The sequence below is a fragment of the Tigriopus californicus genome, chromosome 6, assembly GCF_007210705.1.
Source record: "Tigriopus californicus strain San Diego chromosome 6, Tcal_SD_v2.1, whole genome shotgun sequence".
NCBI classification, from domain to species: Eukaryota; Metazoa; Arthropoda; class Copepoda; order Harpacticoida; family Harpacticidae; genus Tigriopus; species Tigriopus californicus.
In genome coordinates, this window is record NC_081445.1 from 14,615,923 (window position 1) to 14,636,775 (window position 20,853).

The 20,853-nt window shown below is 39.6% G+C and overlaps 3 protein-coding genes across 3 annotated transcripts; all 3 read right to left on the reverse strand.

Annotated features, from left to right (window-relative positions):
- Positions 1 to 1,381: 1,381 nt before the first annotated feature.
- LOC131882292 (pancreas transcription factor 1 subunit alpha-like) lies at positions 1,382 to 8,885 on the reverse strand. Its single transcript, XM_059229395.1, has 5 exons — positions 7,636 to 8,885; positions 6,152 to 6,519; positions 5,020 to 5,165; positions 4,312 to 4,418; positions 1,382 to 1,784 (listed from the first exon to the last, which is right to left on the reverse strand). The coding sequence occupies exons 1-5, from the start codon at positions 7,847 to 7,849 to the stop codon at positions 1,663 to 1,665; spliced, it is 957 nt and encodes a 318-aa protein (XP_059085378.1). The 5' UTR covers positions 7,850 to 8,885; the 3' UTR covers positions 1,382 to 1,662.
- Positions 8,886 to 9,037: 152 nt separating this feature from the next.
- On the reverse strand, positions 9,038 to 16,971 carry LOC131882294 (plasma kallikrein-like). The gene is made up of 6 exons (XM_059229396.1): positions 16,809 to 16,971; positions 15,454 to 15,593; positions 13,739 to 14,026; positions 9,531 to 9,644; positions 9,323 to 9,466; positions 9,038 to 9,245 (listed from the first exon to the last, which is right to left on the reverse strand). The coding sequence occupies exons 1-6, from the start codon at positions 16,931 to 16,933 to the stop codon at positions 9,130 to 9,132; spliced, it is 927 nt and encodes a 308-aa protein (XP_059085379.1). The 5' UTR covers positions 16,934 to 16,971; the 3' UTR covers positions 9,038 to 9,129.
- Positions 16,972 to 17,160: 189 nt separating this feature from the next.
- On the reverse strand, positions 17,161 to 19,381 carry LOC131882291 (zinc transporter ZIP1-like). The gene is made up of 8 exons (XM_059229394.1): positions 19,196 to 19,381; positions 18,914 to 19,127; positions 18,668 to 18,849; positions 18,505 to 18,596; positions 18,251 to 18,445; positions 17,869 to 18,066; positions 17,662 to 17,799; positions 17,161 to 17,256 (listed from the first exon to the last, which is right to left on the reverse strand). The coding sequence occupies exons 2-8, from the start codon at positions 19,109 to 19,111 to the stop codon at positions 17,204 to 17,206; spliced, it is 1,056 nt and encodes a 351-aa protein (XP_059085377.1). The 5' UTR covers positions 19,112 to 19,127; positions 19,196 to 19,381; the 3' UTR covers positions 17,161 to 17,203.
- Between the last annotated feature and the right edge of the window lie 1,472 nt (positions 19,382 to 20,853).

Sequence of the window (20,853 nt, forward strand, 5' to 3'; positions counted from 1 at the left end):
CCAAAAGCAAGAAAAGCTGAAATTTTGGTCAATGTCATTTAAATTTATGCAAGCCATTGAAAAATTCAATAGTAAGAGTGCCCAACACAAGTTCAAATCAAATAAGAGCAACAGGTTAGGCAACCAAGACGATATCAAGTTGTCGTCACCAGTTTCACCAACTATCGCCATCTACCGTTCAAAAGGCTGTTTTTTTTTCAAAGCACCTTGCTTAACAAAAAAGCCAAATGTAGCACCATGGTTGATCAAATTTCGTTTAGTGTAAGCAAGGGATGGCTGAGCTAACATATGCCATCACTTGATTCAGGTAAGGATGTGCACCTGTGACATTGAAAAAAAGGGATTTTTTTTCTTAGAGTTATGTAGTGTGGATCCCCATGTCCACCCAGGGTACTCAGGGAAAGTTAGCTGGAGAAAAAATGATGAGCAGAAGCTTTGCGTTTCTGGCGCTTGCTTTCCTCTCTGAACCCCCTACCTCACTGGCCTCTTTGGATTATACTGGCCATCTTTTGCAACCCTACGCTTGACTCTTAAACCATTGCCCATGAAACAAAGAAGGGTAAGAATGAATTTGGTTTGGTTTTCCATTGCAGCTGAATCGGTAAACATGAACACGTGTTATTCTAGCCAATCGAAGGCAGCGCCTCTACAATCAGAAACCATCTCCTAACAACCATTCATCTCTCACCCATTCGCTCTAAAAACAGGTCCGCCTGGCTTGCTCGCATTGTACTCTCTAGGCCTACTTCCCCTATGCTTAGATGTCAACAGGGAAGTGGCAACAGAGATAAAGCGTTACAACAACCAGATTATCAGATCTTCAAATTGTTTTCAATTTTGAAGACCAACTGGTTTTTAAGGATCAGACCCTCAGCTAAAAGTTTAGTGCCTTCAGAGAGAGGGTTAGAGATGATTAAAAGTTGGGATATCGACCATTATTAGATATACATATATCGAAAAGTATCCGTTCGATCCAACCACATCTTAGCCAAAATGCTTGACCAAAAATGCGTTTGGATCACTCGTAAAAGTCCGTTTTATGTAACGCGCCAAAAGAGTCTTCCACGGATGTTATTGAGGTGATCTATTGGAAGTTTGGAAATGCTCTCAACGGTTCAGATTTTCGCCAGAGATGTCAGGATTACCTCGCCTAGTTTTTAAGAACCTCTTAAAACAGTGGATAGATTGCATGAAAATTGAATATCTTTTACCATGGCCAGAATCACGGGCATATTTCAATTTTCATTTTGGGAGGACGATGGCCAACTAACCGCTATGTATTCGTAAGCTCTTATTGTCTTTTGGGCACTTTTAGGCACGTTTGCGATCGTGAAACTAATAGCGAGTTTCGCTCATATCCTTTTTCGTAAGGGAGCCATTCCTGTACTGCCACTTCAATTTCTTTTTTAAATTTCCTAACACTCTAAATATCATACAAATATCATGGTTGGTAGTTGGTTACTTCGTGAAAGGAAACTTCTTTTTCGGTTGCAGAAACTTGACACCGTTTCTGGTTATTTTTCCCGTTTTCTTTATTTATTCAGTGTAAATTCACAACCTGTCGGACACAAACATTCACAAAAGATAGACTAGACGAGCTCTTCGTGTTATTGTACAATCCCTCTTGGTTGTACTGTACAATGTAAACATAATTGAATCCATTCACGGGTATCTTCCATTGGCTTTGGCACTCTTGGGGTCTTCGGGCATCCAGACTTTGCTGCCAAAGAGCTTGTTCTCCTTATTGCTCGACCAACTCAGACTGTGACTCATTGCATATGCACCTGGAAGCCAAGGAATTTCCCACATTAATCCATTGTTTTCTATATGAGCCTTTCGAATTCATCAGTGCAGACAACAATGGATGTCCGGATAAACCACCCAAGAGAGGCAGGGAGGAGGAACTCCCATTGTGGTCAATTAATGGAACCTCCACTTTGTTGTGTTAGGTGACGAGGACGCTTTCGTTTTTCTTTCCCTCTCCCTGCTATGCCGCTCTTTGATTGAGTGCTTGCTCGCCGAGCATCACGGTGGATAAAACGCGTGTGTATGACAAAATGCATTTAACTAATTTAATAACAAAGCGTTATCCCAAGGATATATTATGGTCTCCTTGGAGATAGCACTTTTACTACAAATTAATGTCGAAACACCCATATGTGTTACTTATCTCTCTAATAGTGAAGTCAATGTTTTATTCTGCCGCCTTTACACATGGTAACTTCACATCAGTTGTGGTTTTTTTTCTTTCTAATTTTCCAATTTCTATTAAAATACTGTTCAATTGTTGATTTGGCAATTAATTTTATTGATGTCAGTGAGAAACGAGTCATGAACCGGTGTTTGACAGNTTTTTTTTCTTTCTAATTTTCCAATTTCTATGAAAATACTATTCAATTGTTGATTTGGCAATTAATTTTATTGATGTCAGTGAGAAACGAGTCATGAACCGGTGTTTGACAGTTTACCTAATTTCGAAAATTCTATCCAAGCCACCGTGTGCATTGTCTACTGCATGGAGTAGTTCACATCTGGAATCTGTCGATACATGTTTTCAGCTTGGTCATGTTTAAAGCACTGCCATATGGATGGATGGTTGAATGACTGGCCGTAAGTACCAAGTGTAGATGCGTGTGTGGTACTCTCAGGTTCACCGTGTTTGCCGTAATGACCCCTCTTGAGGAGGGTAGACCATTTTGTGAACACAGACAGCTGCTAATGCTTACCTTTCTGGACAACAAAAATGGACATTGCCACTCCTTCTTTGCAGGGTGTTCATCTCGTTGAAACGACTTCCAAACACGAGACCATTGGAGAATAGAAGCCCCTTTTTCTGACCCAAATACGTAAACAGAAATTCTCAAGCCTTGAATTCGATGTTATTGTTCCGAGAACCAACTGGGATGCCATTTGTGGCGTGGCCAATCGAAAATTGATGGCCATTCCGTCCCCCTTCCTTGGAATATTCCAACTGAGATTCAATTGAATATGTAATTGAGTCCTCGACGGATGGATATTCATCTGATGTGCGTACATTGTTGAGGGAAAGAATCAAAACAAGTCTGCATTGCACCCCTCCCCATCCCAAACAGACTAAAGCAATTTTAAAGCCCTCAAGGAGTACAGAGTATCGCATTTGACTGATGCAATTTGAAATATTTGTCCACGAGACAGAAAATTATCATACCTTTTTTTTCTACTTACTAAAAGACGAAAGAGTTTCAGTTTGCCGCATTTTGGCCGATTGCGTTATAAATGAGTACAAAGCGCTTTAGTAAGGATTCTGATCCGAATAGCAAGATCGGGAAAGTGGAAACATGAAATGGAAACCATATCGAAAGTGTGATCTCATTTAGATGTGGGTGACGATAACTCGATCTCGGAGAGACCTCCCCGAGATTATGGCCATTGATAGTCTTGATCTCTCCATTAATCTCTTCGATTTGCTCGTGCTACATCTGACCCAGGCCCCAAAACCCGACATCAACAAGAATTATTAGTGATACTAACTTGAGCCGAGAGCCGAGAGCGGAGAAAACCCTATGGATGGAGTAAACGCCAGTTTGTTCAAAGAATGTCATTTTTGGGACCCAAGGGGAAATTAATCCTATCAGAGAAAATGAACACTTTGTGTGTTCCTCTTCATTCTCCATGGAGTATTAAGTCCCTCCTCTCACTCCATCTTATATACTACGTTCAGTAGGGTTCCGAGAACATCGAATTCGACATCACAAATTAAGTAGCTTTCAAGTTTTCAATGCGGAAATCGGATTATAAACAGAGGGAGGGCAAAGAAAAACTACAGGGTGGCAAAACAGTTGCAGATGCTGCCACTCAAAAAACGGGACATGTTCAGTAATGCTCCATTCTTTTCATTTCAGAAATCTAACCATTCTATCTTTTTTGAAGCGTGGATGGGTTATTAAGATAACTTTGGAATGGAATAACAAACTTGCCATCAATTAAGAATTAGACCGATGAGAATTCGAACAAAAGATCATCTAGTTTGTCCAGAGTCCCCAACCAATGAGAGTTGAAAAGTCTCGAACTCACGCAACACCCTGTTCACAAATTGAAGAGGAGAAGAAGGAGAGAAAAAAAAGGCGAAGGTTGGCCGCTTCAATGGACGGATTTGAAAAATTTGTGATGCAAAAAGTGGAAGCGGGTCTTTGGATGGATGAAATTAACACGTTCGTCGGTGGCTGTCATGATGGAGAACCATCCAACCAACCACTCGGCTAATCCCTTGATGGATTCCGGATGGAGTTGGTTTGCTTTCTGCTCAATTTCAATTCCGATTTCAATGCGTACCTTTCATACTGTGAACGATGATCTTTTTCTCGGGGATCGGTTTGGGCGCCTGCTTCGCTGGAGGATAATCGTCATTGGCGACCATTTCTGACAAGAAACTGATGTATCTATACATGCAAATGTAAAAGAAAGACATGTCTTACACTCAATTTGAAAGTCTCGAGGGATATACATATTCCCTAATCAATAAGTTCCAAACATAATTTACTTTTTCATGACCCACAAAAGTCATAGGGAAACATTCTAAGGTTTTTTACATGATGTGGTTTTAGGTCAGAAGAGAAACGAAAGTGGCAAACAAGAATGTTTTGATGTGTGATAGAAATTTGGAGCACCTCTAAAAAGCTGTATCACTTTTCATCGATCACTCCTCCAAAATGCCAAACAATCAGCATCAGTTATCGACTTTACACTTATTTTTTGCGTTCTGTCATCAATTCAAAATGGTTCATAACTACGAATAAAAGCCCTAGAAATACAGTTAAAGCATAAATCTATCGAAAAGAGGTCTGGAGACCATGAGCTCAAGGATAAAACCTATAACCCTTAATCCATTTGTTCATCACTAAAACCTCATCATGCCATAAAATCACAACTATTATCAATGATTTTGAGAGCTGGAGGAATTTGGGTAACAACTTGCTTGGGCGTTATAAGCACCATAAATGGATAATACATATTTTGATGCACAGGGATCTTGTTTCTTACCCAATAGTTAAACGGAGGGTGTCCACTTTGCTCAGTCTCTTTTCATAAGGTAAAGTGGGGATATGGTGACGGAGACCTTCAAAGGCATCATTGATGGATTGCATTCGTTTCCTTTCTCGCATATTTGCCGCATGTCGTTGTTGGACCTAAATAGAGTGTATTCATTAGTGTCAATAAAATGTTGGGATATCCATTTTGGCTAAGGCTACCGTTTTGGAACATAGTACGAGTATGTTCTAGTTTCTTTTGCTTTGTCACGGATAAAAGGGCCGTTTAGAAACCACTGTTTTGATATCCGTGCATGATAGCTAAATAGGATGGAATACTATCCTTAATTTTTTGATAACGTATGTAATTCTTAAGCACTTCATGAAGAGTAGGATCTTTTATGAAAAAGAAACATACATCCACAAAGATCCACTTTCAAGTGGACGTAAACAGAAAACAAGAAAAAACGAGGATGCAAATAAGTCTGAATTTCAAACAATTTGGGGACTAGTTCCCTAAAACATGTTAAAATTATTTATTGCTCTTTGAGTGAAAAATTTGTCATATTGCTAGATCCTGCTAAAATGTGAAGTTGGGAAATAGTTTAGTCAAATTGACTGGGATTTCTCAATTGTCTATGATGCTTGAATTGCTAACTGAAACACAAAAATGGTAGAAAAGAAAAGGATGATTTCAAGACGTACAATGTATATGTTAAAGATCACTCCAATGCATGCCAAACGAAACCTTTTTCCTAAACATCGAAAAAAATTAATTAAATGCTTTCCTGAATGCATTCTATCCTCAATCTGTTGTCACTAGTCCCCTGCCAAAATATGTTCTTATTGTAAGGCAGAAATTCGAGAGGGTTGAACCAACCAATTTTCTGTCTTAAACTAAGGCCAACTTTTTAAAGAGGTATTCAAAGAAGCCAACACCACGACCAATCAATAAAGGTGTTTAACATATTCTTTATACCTGTGCTGAGAGCTGCAAAAACCGGACTTCAGTTGATCTCTTTCGCATACCCGAACCGCCAAATTTCTGCAATTTCTCTTCGACATGAAAACACCCATTCATTCACGTGAGCATACATTGACATAAAACAATGAATACTATTTGAAAAACTGATCATCCGACTTACTTGAAATTGCGGCGATTTTCGCTTTCGTTTTCGCATGCATTTATTGCTCGAATCTCGGTGAAGTGCTTCATCGTCATTGGAAGTGGTGGAAGATGGGTGAGGCGAGGATCGAGATTCCGGCGATGATATGGACCCATGGGACAACGAGTCTAGATTCATCGGCGATGATACAGAGTCAATGAAATCCTGGTAGACTTGCGTCTCCATGAACTGATTCCTCAAGCCAAAGTCCGTCTGGTTATTATTATTATTGTTGTTATTGTTATGATTGGAGTGGATTTGAGGGTGACTCGGAAGATGGAAGGATGAATCCCGAGAGTTTCCCGGTGAGGTCGAACTGGGCGATGGACTGGGTGACATGTTAAAATCTGAGAAGAAGAAAAAAATGTTTTGGATATTCAGTTATTTATTTGATCAATTGTTTATTAGCAAGATCTGAAGTAGTGAATCAATTTGTCTTTTTAAATGATTTAGAGAGGCGCCGTATAAGAAGAAATCCCAAAAGGAAGGATGTCCGTATGTTGACTCTAGGCACGGACTTCTAGAAATATGGACTGCGAACAAGCTTCTCGCCAAATTGGCCTGCTCTGGGTCATAGCGACTCTGAGCCACTTTTAGAATTAAAGTGATAACCTAAGAAACGCAGATCGCTTCAATTAAAGGTGGGTCATTTTTATGGTATTTACTTGTAAAGTGGATCGTTTCAAAGTCATGTTATCAAAAGCTTATGTAGCCGACCAAGAGCAGGCCGAAAATTCAAATTTTGTGTAGTGTTTATAAAATAACTTTGAACATGTCTCCTGAGTTCCCTAAGTATACGTTTGGGCTCAAACTTGGCTGAGTTCATCTATTCAACAAGACCTTGTGGTCGTATGAAGTGCTTATTTGGAATAAGATGAGCGGTTTAGGAGATAGGATATTTTTGCTTCCGTTTGCATTCCATATCTCTAGAAGTCCGTGCTCTAGGCTACCCCAAGGATATCTCTCTGGCTACTCCTACCAAGAAAAAAAAGTGCATCCAGGCGATGTGAACTTCCCCGAGGAATGTCTAAGGTGGCCCTAAAAATGACCAGTTATTACATAAATTTTCTTCTTTTCCTTGACGATATGATTTGTTTTCGGTTGAAAATGGTAGGTAGGGCTTGGGTTTCAATTGGGCTAACACGTTCATCTTCATTTAGTAATTTGGGGGAACTCCTTAGCACTTCAAAACAGAAAAATTTTGTAGAAGCAAGTCACTTTGAAGGTTACTATGGATATTCGTCAGCAAAGTTAGCATCCTCTCCAAATGAAAACCCCTTCTCAACTTATAGGTATGGAGTCCTTTGTAGTTTATAGCGTTGCTTTAGTTGTAGGATTATTGTCAATTTGTGAACCCAAAGGTGATTAGGTCGTTATATCAAGACAATATGAACATTTTCGAATTGATTTTTCAGTGTGTTTTTGGCAAATGTAATTAAAATTTGATAGATGCTCTCTCTCACCTGACATGCTTTGATCCATTTTGCCGTCCAGTTCAGCGCCAAATCCATTGGACGAGGATGAAATCACATCGCTGCCATCGCCGCTCTCACTTGGCCTAGAGTTATTGTGATTATTGCCGTTATTATTATTACTACTACTACTATTATTGTTGTTGCTATTGGCAGTGCTCAAACTGGCGTAAGCATTCATGGCAAAGATCTCTCGGTATTGCATCTTGAATCCAGTCTCAGTCACGTGTCGTACACACTTTGTCACTTCAGATCGTGTCACGTGTCACCGTTCAGATTGCTCAAAGTCAAATAATATCCCGGCACTTGAAGGCGATACTCTGAATGGTTTTAAGAGTCCATGATAGCTCTCCCTAGGGACGAGTTGGTCGAACAACTTGTTCAACTTGGAACAGCCACTAATGAAGTGAAAAGATCCCCCTCAGTTTTTGCCCCTCTTCTACAACCACTACATACGCTTTCCGCTCTGATTAAGTGTGACGCTCTAATGTTCGCAGTACGTACGAATGTTCGTTCTACGTAGGACCACACTGGGATCGATCAAAAAGGGACCTCATATTGAAACCAACCAAGACTGGCTGCTCTGTCTTTTTGGTACTAGGCAGGGTGGCCACCTAACATTGTCAGATTTTAGCATCGGTTCATTTAGAATCTTTCATTGACTGACTAACAATTTGATGCACAAAAGCATGTATATATATGTGTCACCACGGACTTCTAGAGACATGGACAAAGTAAAAAGCTAAACCCAAAGATAGTGTGCCAAGTGGAGTCACCCTGATATTGAAGAGTAGGATTTAAAGGGACTCGAATACAAAGTGGGCGTAGCCAAGAATGTGGAAAATGCGCTTTCAATAAGAGGCGAAACGCTGTCTGTCAATCGCTCTTCCGGTCCCAAACATGGTTGGGGGATCTTCCTTCAAAATCCAGCGCTAGAGCTTTCTCAACTTGCTCAAACCGTTTCAAAGTGGCAATCAAAAACATCGAAACGACCGAATTGAATATTTAGGCATATCTAGAACAATGTGTGAACATAAATTTACAACACTAACAAAACCAAAAACTATTCAGGAACATCTGCTCTGGCCCGCGTAATTAAGCATCAACATCCTTCCGGCGTTTGGCGGTCTCATTTGCGGTAGACCGATCGAGCGCTCGGTTTTGGTTGGCGAGACCAGACAGGAAATCGTCGCGCGTGACGAATTGGAACGGCAAATGGCCGGGGGATTCGCGGTTGAACGCTTGCACGCCTCCGTGACGAATCCCGACCAAAGACTCTCCTCTCCGCCTTCATGAAGGGAAGAATACAATAAAGAGAAAGGAGTGTCTCGAATGGATGAGTTCACGCTCGGATTATTTCCTGGTAGGAGGACCAGAGGGATAAATGACATCATTACAACTTGTGAAGTTTATTCAAAGCTCTCTTGGACAACTGGATGATGAATGTGCTTGCCTGTGTAATCATTTAAAGCTCGACTTTGGATTCTAGGTAGAATGAAACCATTGGCCAAAGAGACCGTCACATACTTGGACCACACCCAGACCCGTTCGAAGCATCCTAAAGATCCACGGCAACATGGTCGAGACTCGAGCAAAGCCACCTGAATATGAATGGGAAGTAAGATATGATCTCACCCATTTTACTTTCCGAAAAAAAAACAAGCCAATAAAATCGAACCTCTTTGCTTGACATTGCCACAATCGTCAGCGCCCCAGGAAGTGATTCCGATCACTTCATATCGCGGAATGTCATCAGTTAGTTGGTTCGGACTACGTTCCTTAATGAGAGCTCCTCCACTATCACCCTGGCAAGTATCAGTTTCTGTGGATGGAAAAGAGGTTTCAGGTGAACTGTCAAATTATTTTGCCCGTAGAAATTTTGTTACCTGAACCTTGGGTGCACAAATGTTCCTTGATGATAGTATCCTTAAAAAATCCTTCGCAATCAGAATTTGTTGTAATATTTAAACGAGCTTTTAGAAGGACATCGCTTTGTGGACCTGAAAAAAGAACACAAACAGTTATCTTACTTAAGATAAACAAAACTAATAATGGTAATCTAGACACTGAAGGAGTTGTCTTTACATCTAGTGGTTTAGCCCTACCATCTAGCAATCAAGCTGAGAATTGGGCACTAGACGTGTCATTATCGAATACAAAGAGAGACGCTACTCACGATATAAAGGCAGGATGCAGCCCAAGAAACTGTACCCCATGTCCCAAAATTGGAGTTCCTTGTGCAAATGCTAAATGAGCTAATTAGTTGCGAAATGGCTCATAAGATATTTAGCACATGATTGCAAATGCAGCTAGTTTCACATTTTGATTTACTCTTTGAAGAGAAAATTGGTTTGGTCACAAATTTGTTGTCCAGTTGCTATGAAAAAATAAGATAAACTGCAAAACTCTTCATTTCTCGGAGATGGAGAACATTGTAATTAAGTTGACTTCGGGAAGTTCAAGGAGATCGCAAAAGCTCTTAGAATCACCCACCAGTCTGTCTGTCACATCCGGAAACGATTCGAATCTTGCGTTGCCCTTGCCAGGAAGCCCGGACAAGGTTGGCCTTGATGGACAAGGACCCTTGTCTTGGTAAAGACTGAAAGGTCAGATCAAGAGGAATCTGGTACATACCTGTGGCCAAGATAAGTATGATCTTGGGCCAAAGTCAAGAGCCAGACCCAAGAAATATCTTATTATCAACTCTACTAAGGCCAAGAATGATTGCCTGTTATCCTATTGAGCGATGGTAAATCGTTAAAGGACAACCATATCATAAACAGTCAAACTGGTTGGCACATTTCCACAGAGCGCCCCGAGAACGTTCAATATCTGATCACATTTATATCTAGACCAAACACGAAGCCATAGTGATGGTCTTGCAACCAGGGTTGCCAGTTGGCGGAAATCGCCGCCAAATAAGTCAAAAATGGCGGCATGAAAAAGTTGTTTGCGGCGTTCAATTTCAATTGGCGGTGAGCCCAAAATGTGACGGAATATGGCGGAATGAGACCTGAAGAAACCTGTAATGTTGCGAGTTTTGGTTGTTGCCATCAGTTTTGAACTGAGCATGTTTTCAACCTTACACGTTTTCCTAGATTCAGTTAAATTTAATGAGAGGTTATCATTTTGTCACCAAAGTTTCTGGAATGGAATGGATGAGAGAGTTCATTGCAGTTTGCACAGTGGCAGGTATGGCTTGGTTTTGGGCGGAATTCTTTTTTGTTTCAGTCTTAAAGCCTTCACACAATAACCAATTTCAAAAATTAAGAGAAAACTCTTGTGAAAAAGAGAAAGATAACTTAAACACAAAAGTCTACTTTGCAGTTCCTTTTTCAAGGTTTTTTTATCTGATACGTGGGAATGAAAATCCCTATAAATTTGTAATGTATCATCAGTCCTGGACCTAAATTTAGGCATGGAGTAATTTTAAGTTTGTTGGTTTCTGTCGACTTGGACGTAGAACTAATCAGGCCCCGTCTTCAAACATTTCTCGAAATCACTTTTAAATGTTATGGGCCATCTAATCACGGTGTTACTCAAAATACTGATAAAGATTTTTTGCAAATGCCAAGACTTATAATAATGATTTTCGTTGTTATTGAAACAAAAGGAACATTTTTTGTAAAAAAATCATTTTGGATTCTAGCTCAGATTAGAATATTAATCCAATTAAAACCTACAAAGAGATAGCATTTTTTAAAACGTAATTAATAGATGTTGGAAGTAACCTTAGGTGCGTTTCCAACTAAAATTGTATTCAAATCCATGGAGCAAACTATAAGATATCTCGTTTTAAAAGATTGCATTTTCATCGAATTTGACAGCAAATTGCTCCGGTTATAGCTTAAAGCAATTGCCAAGAAATATAATAAGCTTTTTCTATGCCTAAAATATAAATGAAAATTTTTCACTTTTCTGAAGCAGGTAGAAAAGCCCGAATATAGTTTGCAATATAACTTAAAACTTACTTAATGTCAATATTTCACAATTTTGATGCCATACTTGTCAGTAGCAACTTCAATGAAGCTTAATCTTGAATTTTGACAAAATTCTATTAACGTTCAATAAAAACATCGCTAGTACGTAGAAATTAATTATTGCAAAAAGTGACAATTTGGAAAATTAAACTGTCACTGGTATCGTTCAGATATTTTAGGAACACGATAGGATATTGTAACTTTTGGCACTTAAGTAAAATGAAAGGCAATTTTGCATGTTTTGTAAGTTTTAAGCGACATTTTTTGCTACTTTTTGCTTTTAAATAAATCTTTAAGAAAATGGCGAAATATCATTTCCTGTCGTGTCATTGAAAAACACAATCATATTCCTTAGGAATAACTGGAAACATAATTAGACCATTTTTCGATCTTTTAAGGCGTAAAACGCAACCTTTAAGTTGTAATATCTAGGCATCTGCGGAATAGAAGTTTATGAAATTTTACGTCAATACATAACTAAGAGTATGTTTAATACTGATTGGCTACGTTTTTTACAATGGTGCATTTTAATGCACTTTAAGTGATTTAACACTTATCTGAGCTACTTTTAAACATGTGTATTTCACAAAAGTTGTTCCTTATGTCTCTTTGACAAAGAAAAACATATCTAGATGTCTTGGTATTTGAGCAAACACTTAACCAGAAAATATAACCACCGTGTAATGGAAAATGTTCTGATCTAATGAAAAAAGACGGAGGGAAATCTGATGAAGGTTAGTTAAACAATATTTTTGCTATACTTAACGCAAATGACAACTCTGGTATTTTTCCAGTCTTTGGTCACATTTTCTCTGAATCTAATGGCACAAGATATGTCTCTCGTATTGTAAACTGCATCCTTGATTGCTGGGTTACGTTAATGCTTAAAATTGATTTTTTGATAATGATAGCGTTTTGTTTACAAGTCCATAAAATTGTCCAATGTGGCGGAATTTGGCGGAATAGGTTTATCAAAATGGCGTAACAACTTTTCGACAACCCGGCAACCCTGCTTGGAATTAAGTTTTGACTGGCAATTAATTGTTCATCAGATGAATGATACGATTCACTCAGAGCTCTACATTTCTCTTCTGGAGACCATAGACAAGCCCTGGCTCGAAAAGGCGTACTATGGAGTCCCCTAGGTCGGCCACAAGATGGAGCTCCCTGCCACATCAGCAAGAACACCGTGGCATGGCTAGTTGCTAATATTTACTCTTTCTGGTCCATAGACTTGTAAGTGGAATACAAATGAAAGCATCTGCTAGCTCAAACTTGAATATAACACTGAATATGAATCGATAACAATATTGTGCAGACGTTGATCAAACTTTGGACTTCTAGAGATGTGTAGCGCAAACGGAAACCAATGTTTTGTATCTCCCAAACCGTTCATCTTACTCCAGATAAGAAATTTATGCTACCAAAAGATCTGGTTGACAAGATGAATTTGGCCAAATTTGAGCACAAACCTATGATTAGGGAACTCAGGAGCCATGCTCAAAAATATGTAATCAACAATACATAAAATTCGAAGTTTCAGCCTGCTCTAGGCCGGCTACATAAGCTTTTGACAACACAATTTTGAAACGATCGACTTTGCATGCAAATGATATAAAATTGACCTACAGTTAATTGAAGAGATCTACGTTTCTTATGTTGTTACTTTAATTCGAAAAGTGGCTCAGAGTGGCTATAACCAAGAGAAGGCCGATTTGCCTGGAAGCTCGTTCGCAGTCCATATTTCTAGAAGTCCATGGTTTATTCAACAAGCCGCTAATTCCTTGAACGTTAGATGGCGGTACTTTCTGAAATTGATTACGCCACCTTGAAAACGTAGCAATGCGGTTTTGACCACCTTGGGGCATGCGATTTTATTACAGACAGAAAGAGTCAGTACTAACCTGGGCTCAACGATGCTAAACACGGATCACAACTACCTACTTCAGTTGAAAATTCAATCGATCACCCACAAGATCAAATGCAATTGCACCTTCAATTGCGATGACATTGGATGCAAATGTAATCAATTAAAGTTTACAGAATCATCCAGTATGGCCCAAACAAATTAAAAACGATGGGACAATAGGGAATGAATGTGTTTTCTAACCTACCGTCAAATGCAGTTCTTCCCCAACCCGCCGCCCAAGCATGTCCATATTCTGCATATTCCAATGGACTGGGCAAACAAATTGGCCTGACCTTGGGATAGAATGAGTAAACCACGGGCGACACAAACTGAAGGATGGCCAGATCAAACTTAGGAATATTCGTCTTGGTCCGGCCGTAATTGGGATGAATCACTTGCACATCTCGATATGGACGGATGAGTTTCTTTCGACCTTCATCGGCATAATTCAAAACGTTGTGATCCGAGATCGATCCATATCGGATCGTCTCCACTGAAATGGACGACAAAAAATGAAATCTTGAAAGTAGGGGAACGAACAAATTATCAGTATGTCCCTTTTTGCCCTTTTAACATAGGAGTTTCTTGAGCCTTTGATGATGCATATGAAAAAGATCCAACTCAGGCCGGGGTTTTGATACACTATTACCTTAACTCTGCTTTTAATTGAGAAAAATCGTTTGAAGCCAATCATTGCGCTTGCTCCTTGTGTAAAGAGTAAATCGGCAGTTTAAAGCCAATGATAAAAGTCAATTGGACAAAATTGTCTTGTCAAAAAGACAATAAAGGTAAAGCGGACAAGTACTGGCACAAAGAAAAACTCTTCAAGGGTCAAATCATTGATAAAGTGTTTTGCATTCCTAAAAGAATTAAGTAGATTGTGATAAGAAATATCGAAAACATTTTTTACGTCTTCAGGAACGTTCATTTTCATTGCTTAACAATAAAAACGTTTGAGCAGTATTGTTTATTGAAAAATTTGCCCTCAATAACACAACTCATAAGTAGTGTTCTCAGACTTACGCAAATAACATTTATTAGCATCCTGGGCCATCAAGTGCATCTTTTTGCATCCTGAACCTTTATTTGCATTATTTGCATGTTTGGTTCGTTTTCACATTTTTATGCATTTTAGGCTTCTTTTGACTGATTTTGTTTGGGCCGAAAGGAGGGGAACAAGTCAAAGTTATTGCTGTATTGACAATACTTGTGATTGTTATGGAAGTTTAGCCTTTGATTGTTGTTCAGATGCTGAGCCACTTGAAAATCAGAGCATACTGCTATTAGAAATTTGTGTCCAGCTCTGTACGGCCAAGGCGGATTAGCCTTTGATTGTTGTTCAGATGCTGAGCCACTTGAAAATCAGAGCATACTGCTATTAGAAATTTGTGTCCAGCTTAACAAATTGCTTAAGATACTTCAGAATTCCATAACAATATAAAGCATCTTTGAAGTTGATTTGCATTCATATTTGAATCCTGGGCTTGTTCTTTCGCATCTTTATTTGCATACTGAGGTCCTTTTTTATGCATAATTTTGGGAACCTTACTCATAAGAAATAAAAACGTGAGAACGAGTTGAATGAAAATGTGGAGATGAATAGTTATATAGAAGTCTTAAAAAATATGACTATGATAGGTTAGAATTTCATCTTTTTGGGTTAAACTATCTCTTTCTTTGGTTGGGGTTAATTCCACTCAATGTTTCGAGCTAGAACCTGATTTTAAGGCTTCAAAAGAGATTTCATTTCTTTTCCTTCCAATTTTGCCCTTTTTGTTGGTCGTCTAACTTGCAATGAACTTTTTGAAGGGAACTTGAATTTTTGTGGCTTATTGCGGACATTATCCTGGGGATCCCGAAAGTACGAAATGATCCTCAAATCTTCTAATTTTTAACATATTATTGAAACTCTGGTCTTACCTAAACAATGGGCCGCCGTCAAAATATGACGATCGGAGATGAGAACCCCTCCACAAATCGGATGGTCTTGGTTCCGCGACTTAAAAAGACCCACCATCCATGGAAATTCATTTGGATCAGCCTCCTTGCCATTGGTGATCCTTTGCAGAAAAAGGAGTAATATAAACTTTAAGGAAGTCTGGATGTGGTTGTGTACCTACAAAGTCGAAGTTGGTATACGAATTGCGCATATAACTCAACAGTTAGACAGTTAGGGAACAAATGCAACCAGTATTTGAGAAGGACTTTTGGAACATGTCACATACAGGATTGTCTGGATATTTGGGGCAAGAACGACGAAAAACGGACACCACACAAAATTTTGGTTTTAAATATGTCTTTAGACTTTCAATGCTTATTACACTTTTCTACCTTTCGACCTTATTCCCAAACGACAGCCATAAGCATCTTCTTACTCAAGACACCGAATTGTTGTGATGTTTATCTGAAACTTAGCGGCTTTAGGCAAAACAAACTATTTTGACAAAATTCAGAAACAACTTTTTCAATCCCTTGTGATGTGTAAACTAAACACGTTTGATTTTCGAAACATAATTGACATGGACAAAGAAAAATTAAGATGCACTGAGTAAAGCGCTTTATTACATCCAATCCGATCTATTAATCTTGACCGAACGAAATATTTTTCTTATCATACGAGAAAACAAAGCACATAAATGAGCATTGTACTTCAAAACCCCTGTCCAGTTTGAGGAGAGGTAATAGAGAAGCTGATAAAGGATCTGATGACCAAGCACGATTTGGAAACATTTGTCCATGTTAGCCTCAAAGAAAGCAGTATAACAATTAATTTCGTCCTTAAATGATGTACTAGTACCTATTTTGCCCAATGTGATAATGCTATGCACTGCGAGAGTGACATTGCCGGATGACTAACACTCGTACAGTAAAAGCCTAGTAATCTTTGATTCTAAACAGTTTATTGGATGGCATTAAAGTATTCCTAGTGCACAATCTTACGATTTCAACTAAGGTTTTCAGAAATAAATGATGTGATGCAATGCCCTAAACCTCTCATTCACTCTGAGCTTGTACGCGTATTACGTTCTAAGCTCGAAATGATTGCTCGTTAACACGCGGAACAATGATTTATCATACCTATCGTGTCAATTTTGAAAAAGTATGCTTTTCATTTCTAGTGTCAATGCCTTGGCTTAAACTCTGGACCAGTCATTGGTGAGGCAAATAGCTTTTACCTATTCTCTACAACTCCTATCTGTAGCAATCAATATCAGGATCTACATTAAGTTGATGTGATTTGAATCAGATCGTCGGAACCACGATCAATCAATCACCTGGTTTCAATTTTAGATTCTTGTCGCACTCCACAGAGGCAATTCGGGTTTCGTTTAATCACAGCACTATTATTAAGACCCCAAAATAGCAGTGAGATCAAGAAGAGCCAAGTCAACCTCCTCATGGTGGAAATCAGTCTCCAAACAAAAGATTCGAACTCGAGCGTTTTATGTAAATTTTCACACAAATCATTTGGAGTCTCGCCATCGCAATTGACCTGTCATGTCATGCTCTGTTTTTACCCAAAGGCCTTGAAATGGAGCCGCGTGTTTTGATCTGACACCCAGGTCGTAAAATATGAGACGAATGACAATAAAAATGATAACCTTCGGGGCCTGATGGCATGAGCAATGAATTGTTCAAATCATTTATTCAGCGATTCTAGGAATTTATGCTAGACGGATAAAAGTCGCAAACGCTCGTCATCGTGATGGTGATGGTGGCCAACTAAAACGAAAAAAGACCCAACATTGTCATCGGTTATCTACTACTAGTTAGCTCGTTCACGTTACCCACAAAGAAAATACTAGTGCCGGGGCGAGTGCTCTGATTTTTTGACTTTTTGCTGGATTCACAGAGTCCGGACTCGAGTCTTTTACTGCAGTCAATTCTAACAAGAAGACTCGTCTTGCAAAATTCTAGGAAAGAATGAATATTGTTTTCTTTTTTCATTTTTTTGACGAGCTAATTTCTCCAAAACTCTCCGGGCTCGGGTCCGAACCCGCCCCAGCACTCGAAAATACATTCACTGCTCAAGTGAGTGGATTTTAATTTTGGGTGATATCTACAAGCTACTTGCAAGATTCAATCTTTTAAAGACATCATCAGAAAATCACTCGAAGCACTTCTTACCAAAGAGCTCGACCAACATCATGGCAAGAAATCCAATGACTAATGCTGTCAACTGCAAGAACCCATTGACATCCTTTTGTCTCTCTCGTTGGAGAATCTCGAACACCACCACATATAAAATGGTGCCGGCCGAGAGGGCTAATAAAAGATAGAAAAAAATGTCAATTCTAAAACTGTGATTTCAAATTTTAAGAGGGCTCTCCTTACCTTGAAGTGTGCCCACGGTGAAGGCATAGGAGGCGGTTTCAGATTGAGCTTCATTGATACCAATACCAATACCAACGCCCAATGGACTGAAGATGGCGAATGTTATGAGATACAATAACATGAGCTTCATATTTGTCCGATTGGCCATGAGCTCCAAGCCAAAACAAAATGCAATCACAAACTTATGTAAAGCAACGCCTGCAATTGAAAGATGTACCGTATATGGGGATCAATTGACTCGCGCAAACAACAGCTATTGGCGGATCGTTTTGCCCTTTGATTGAATTAGAGGCCTTGTCACTAGATCAAATGACCTCCCAGTAGTGAAGAAGTTGCGTTAGAAGTGGCTCGGCTCTTCCTTCATCCGCTTATGAATTTGTACCTGCAAACAATTTCCAGACGTCCGTGGTTTCCTCTTCGATCCCAATGGCCAAGCCTTCAAAGACTGCATGCAGAGTTAGAGCCAACATTGTCATGAAGTCCCTCAGGGCTCGAAATTTAGCCCCCGTGAAAATACTTTCTTTCTGAGGATGTTCTTGGGGAAACGTATCGTAACTCTTTGCACTTGAGATCGACCCTGGAAGAAAGGGTTTGGTAAGGTGGTGAACTTATGAAAGCTAATTTTCCATAACTTACCATGTTTTCTTTTCAAAGAATCTTCTTCATTCCCAGGACTAATCTCGACCAAGTCATTATGATTGGATTGGCAGGTTATGGAATGAGTGCCGCTAAACAAAGAAATCAGAAAAACGACATTGCATGATCTGAAGTCCAAAGGTTTGAGTATTGCAGTACTCACTGATTTTCTTGATCCCCATGAGAACGAGTAGTGGGGAGTTCCGGAGTATGGTGATGAGTACCCGAGCAAGCAAAGGCCAGCTCTTCAATTAGATATACCAAGAAGAACCCAACGCAAGTTAAAATCTCGGCCACAGGTTTCTCATCTAGGTCGACGCCGGATCCGGTGAAGGTTTCACGTACCTATCAAACTCAAGTTTGTGGATCACGGGGCCTTGATTTAGTACAGATAATGAAGTGCACTCACCTCTGGCAGCATATGAATGACACTGATTGCAATGAGGACACCTCCGCCAAAACAGAGTAAATTAGAGATGATGGACCTTTGGATTTTACTCTCCTGGGAGAGATACCTAAACAGACCGATGGCCAGTACACTCAATAGGAAGGAAACCACGCCCAAAAGGGCCATTGAAATGATTTTGGCCGTCAAAAGAGAGTCCATTGCGTTTTGAGTTTCTCTGAAAATTGATAGGTATGAGTGACATTATCTGGAATGTTGTGGTCAACAATTCTGTGGTACCCTTACCTTCGCTACTGCAACCCCACAGGGATATTGATGAGTAAATCGAGATGCAAACAACCTTATGTAGGTGAGCTTAATCTCTTTATTGCTTGTGCAATGCTGGATTCGTTATCAGAGTTGGCAAACCTCGTTTGATGTTGTCAAGTCAGCTTCTTGGGCTTGTGGTAGATTTGAAATTCCTGAGACACATTAAAATTACTATATCCATCTTACACCCTGACCTACAAGAGAAGGTGATATTGACCTTTGACCGGAAAAAAATCTCAAATGATTTCTGGCACCAAGTAGCAAGAAGATACTCAGTTTTGCCTAACAGGAAAACATCTTGATCAGAGGCAGTAGAATAATCTGATGTGATGTGTGCTCAGGGGTTTCAGCTATGGCGTGGAAAATCATGAAATTGAAGAGAGATCTTTCAGTAAGGATCCTTGAGATCAAGGTCTAACGAATCCTACTCCTACTGATTCCCATCTGGCCCCTATGCAAGAGTCCAAGAGTACTTACAAGTGATGCATTCATAGCTGAGGTCTGACTAAGCACTGAGTTTAAGAAGCAGACAAACTCCTCCCCCCCTCCCCCTAACTTCCACAAAATCAACGCCTTCCCTCCCCCCTTGGAACAAGTTGTAAGAAGCTGCCAAACTCCACCCCACTCCCCCTAACTCCCACAAAATCAACGCCTTCCCTCCCCCCTTGGAACAAGCGACCAATGGCAAAGGTTAGGGCTTCTTGGATGCCCTTAAGGGCAAGATCCTAGAAGGTCATGTAGTCTCCTGTCATTCCAAGTCTCGGAACGAGGGCTGCTTTAGAACTCGTGCCCAACCTTGGGTCTTCATTCGTGTACCCTTTTCTCGTTTTAATTGGGAGCCACAACAAGGGCTCTTCAAACGAAACTGCAGATTTTCCGGTTTGATACCCATCGTCAATCCTAAATACCTCGCAAACATTTTTCAATAAATACTGAGGAGATTGAGAAACCCTGCCATTTTGTTTCGATACTGGGGCGCAAAAAAGTAGCCAAGGATATTTTCGAAAATAATCCTACAAAATGTATGAAGCTTGATGCAAATGTATTTTATGAACGTATCAAGTCCTATTGTTCCGGTTGAAGTCGTTAAAAAGCTTGATGTACTCGTATGTACTTGAGAATCTGCGATTGTGAAACACCCTGTGTACGCATACTTTTAATAAACTAGATTAATCCAGTACACTCGTTACATAACTAAGCGCTGAATTATTAGTAACGATGAAATGAAATTGAGATAATGGATATCAAGCCCCAAATTCACTATTAGATAAATTAATAATTTTCAGGAATACTTTGATCATGATGAGATACTGTCAGCAACTAGTCTTAGGGTTTGCATCTTAAAAAATGAACTGTTTCATGAGAATTCAGTTCCTCAGGTTTTGGGCAAGCAAAACCTTCTTTTCACCAGGACCTGGGCAAGAGACACAGGACATTGATAGTCAGTATTGTTACGGAGACCAAGGTGCAACACTGTTACTATGAAATGTCGACAATAAGCAATGGAATATCGACTAGTAGGAGAGAATGAACTCCTAATTTCTGGCACGCTTAGATCAAACTCTTCGCTTGAAAACTGGACTCTGGGGAGTTGTTTTAACATTGAGCATTTCCATTCTTTTTGACCAAATTCC

Coding starts and splice junctions, on each gene's coding strand:
- LOC131882292 (XM_059229395.1), bottom strand. CDS start 7,849: ATGCAATACCGAGAGATCTTTGCCATGAATGCTTACGCCAGTTTGAGC. Junction 6,520..7,635: donor AATGGATCAAAGCATGTCAG/GTGAGAGAGAGC, acceptor TCTTCTTCTCAG/ATTTTAACATGTCACCCAGT. Junction 1,785..4,311: donor CATCGTTCACAGTATGAAAG/GTACGCATTGAA, acceptor CTTGGCTTCCAG/GTGCATATGCAATGAGTCAC.
- LOC131882291 (XM_059229394.1), bottom strand. CDS start 19,111: ATGGACTCTCTTTTGACGGCCAAAATCATTTCAATGGCCCTTTTGGGC. Junction 18,446..18,504: donor TTCTTTGAAAAGAAAACATG/GTAAGTTATGGA, acceptor CCTTTCTTCCAG/GGTCGATCTCAAGTGCAAAG. Junction 17,800..17,868: donor CACCGTGGGCACACTTCAAG/GTAAGGAGAGCC, acceptor ATCTTTTATTAG/CCCTCTCGGCCGGCACCATT.
- LOC131882294 (XM_059229396.1), bottom strand. CDS start 16,933: ATGAGGAGGTTGACTTGGCTCTTCTTGATCTCACTGCTATTTTGGGGT. Junction 15,594..16,808: donor GAATCTAAAATTGAAACCAG/GTGATTGATTGA, acceptor TTTTCTGCAAAG/GATCACCAATGGCAAGGAGG. Junction 9,645..13,738: donor GGGAAGAACTGCATTTGACG/GTAGGTTAGAAA, acceptor TTCTTTTTTCAG/GTCCACAAAGCGATGTCCTT.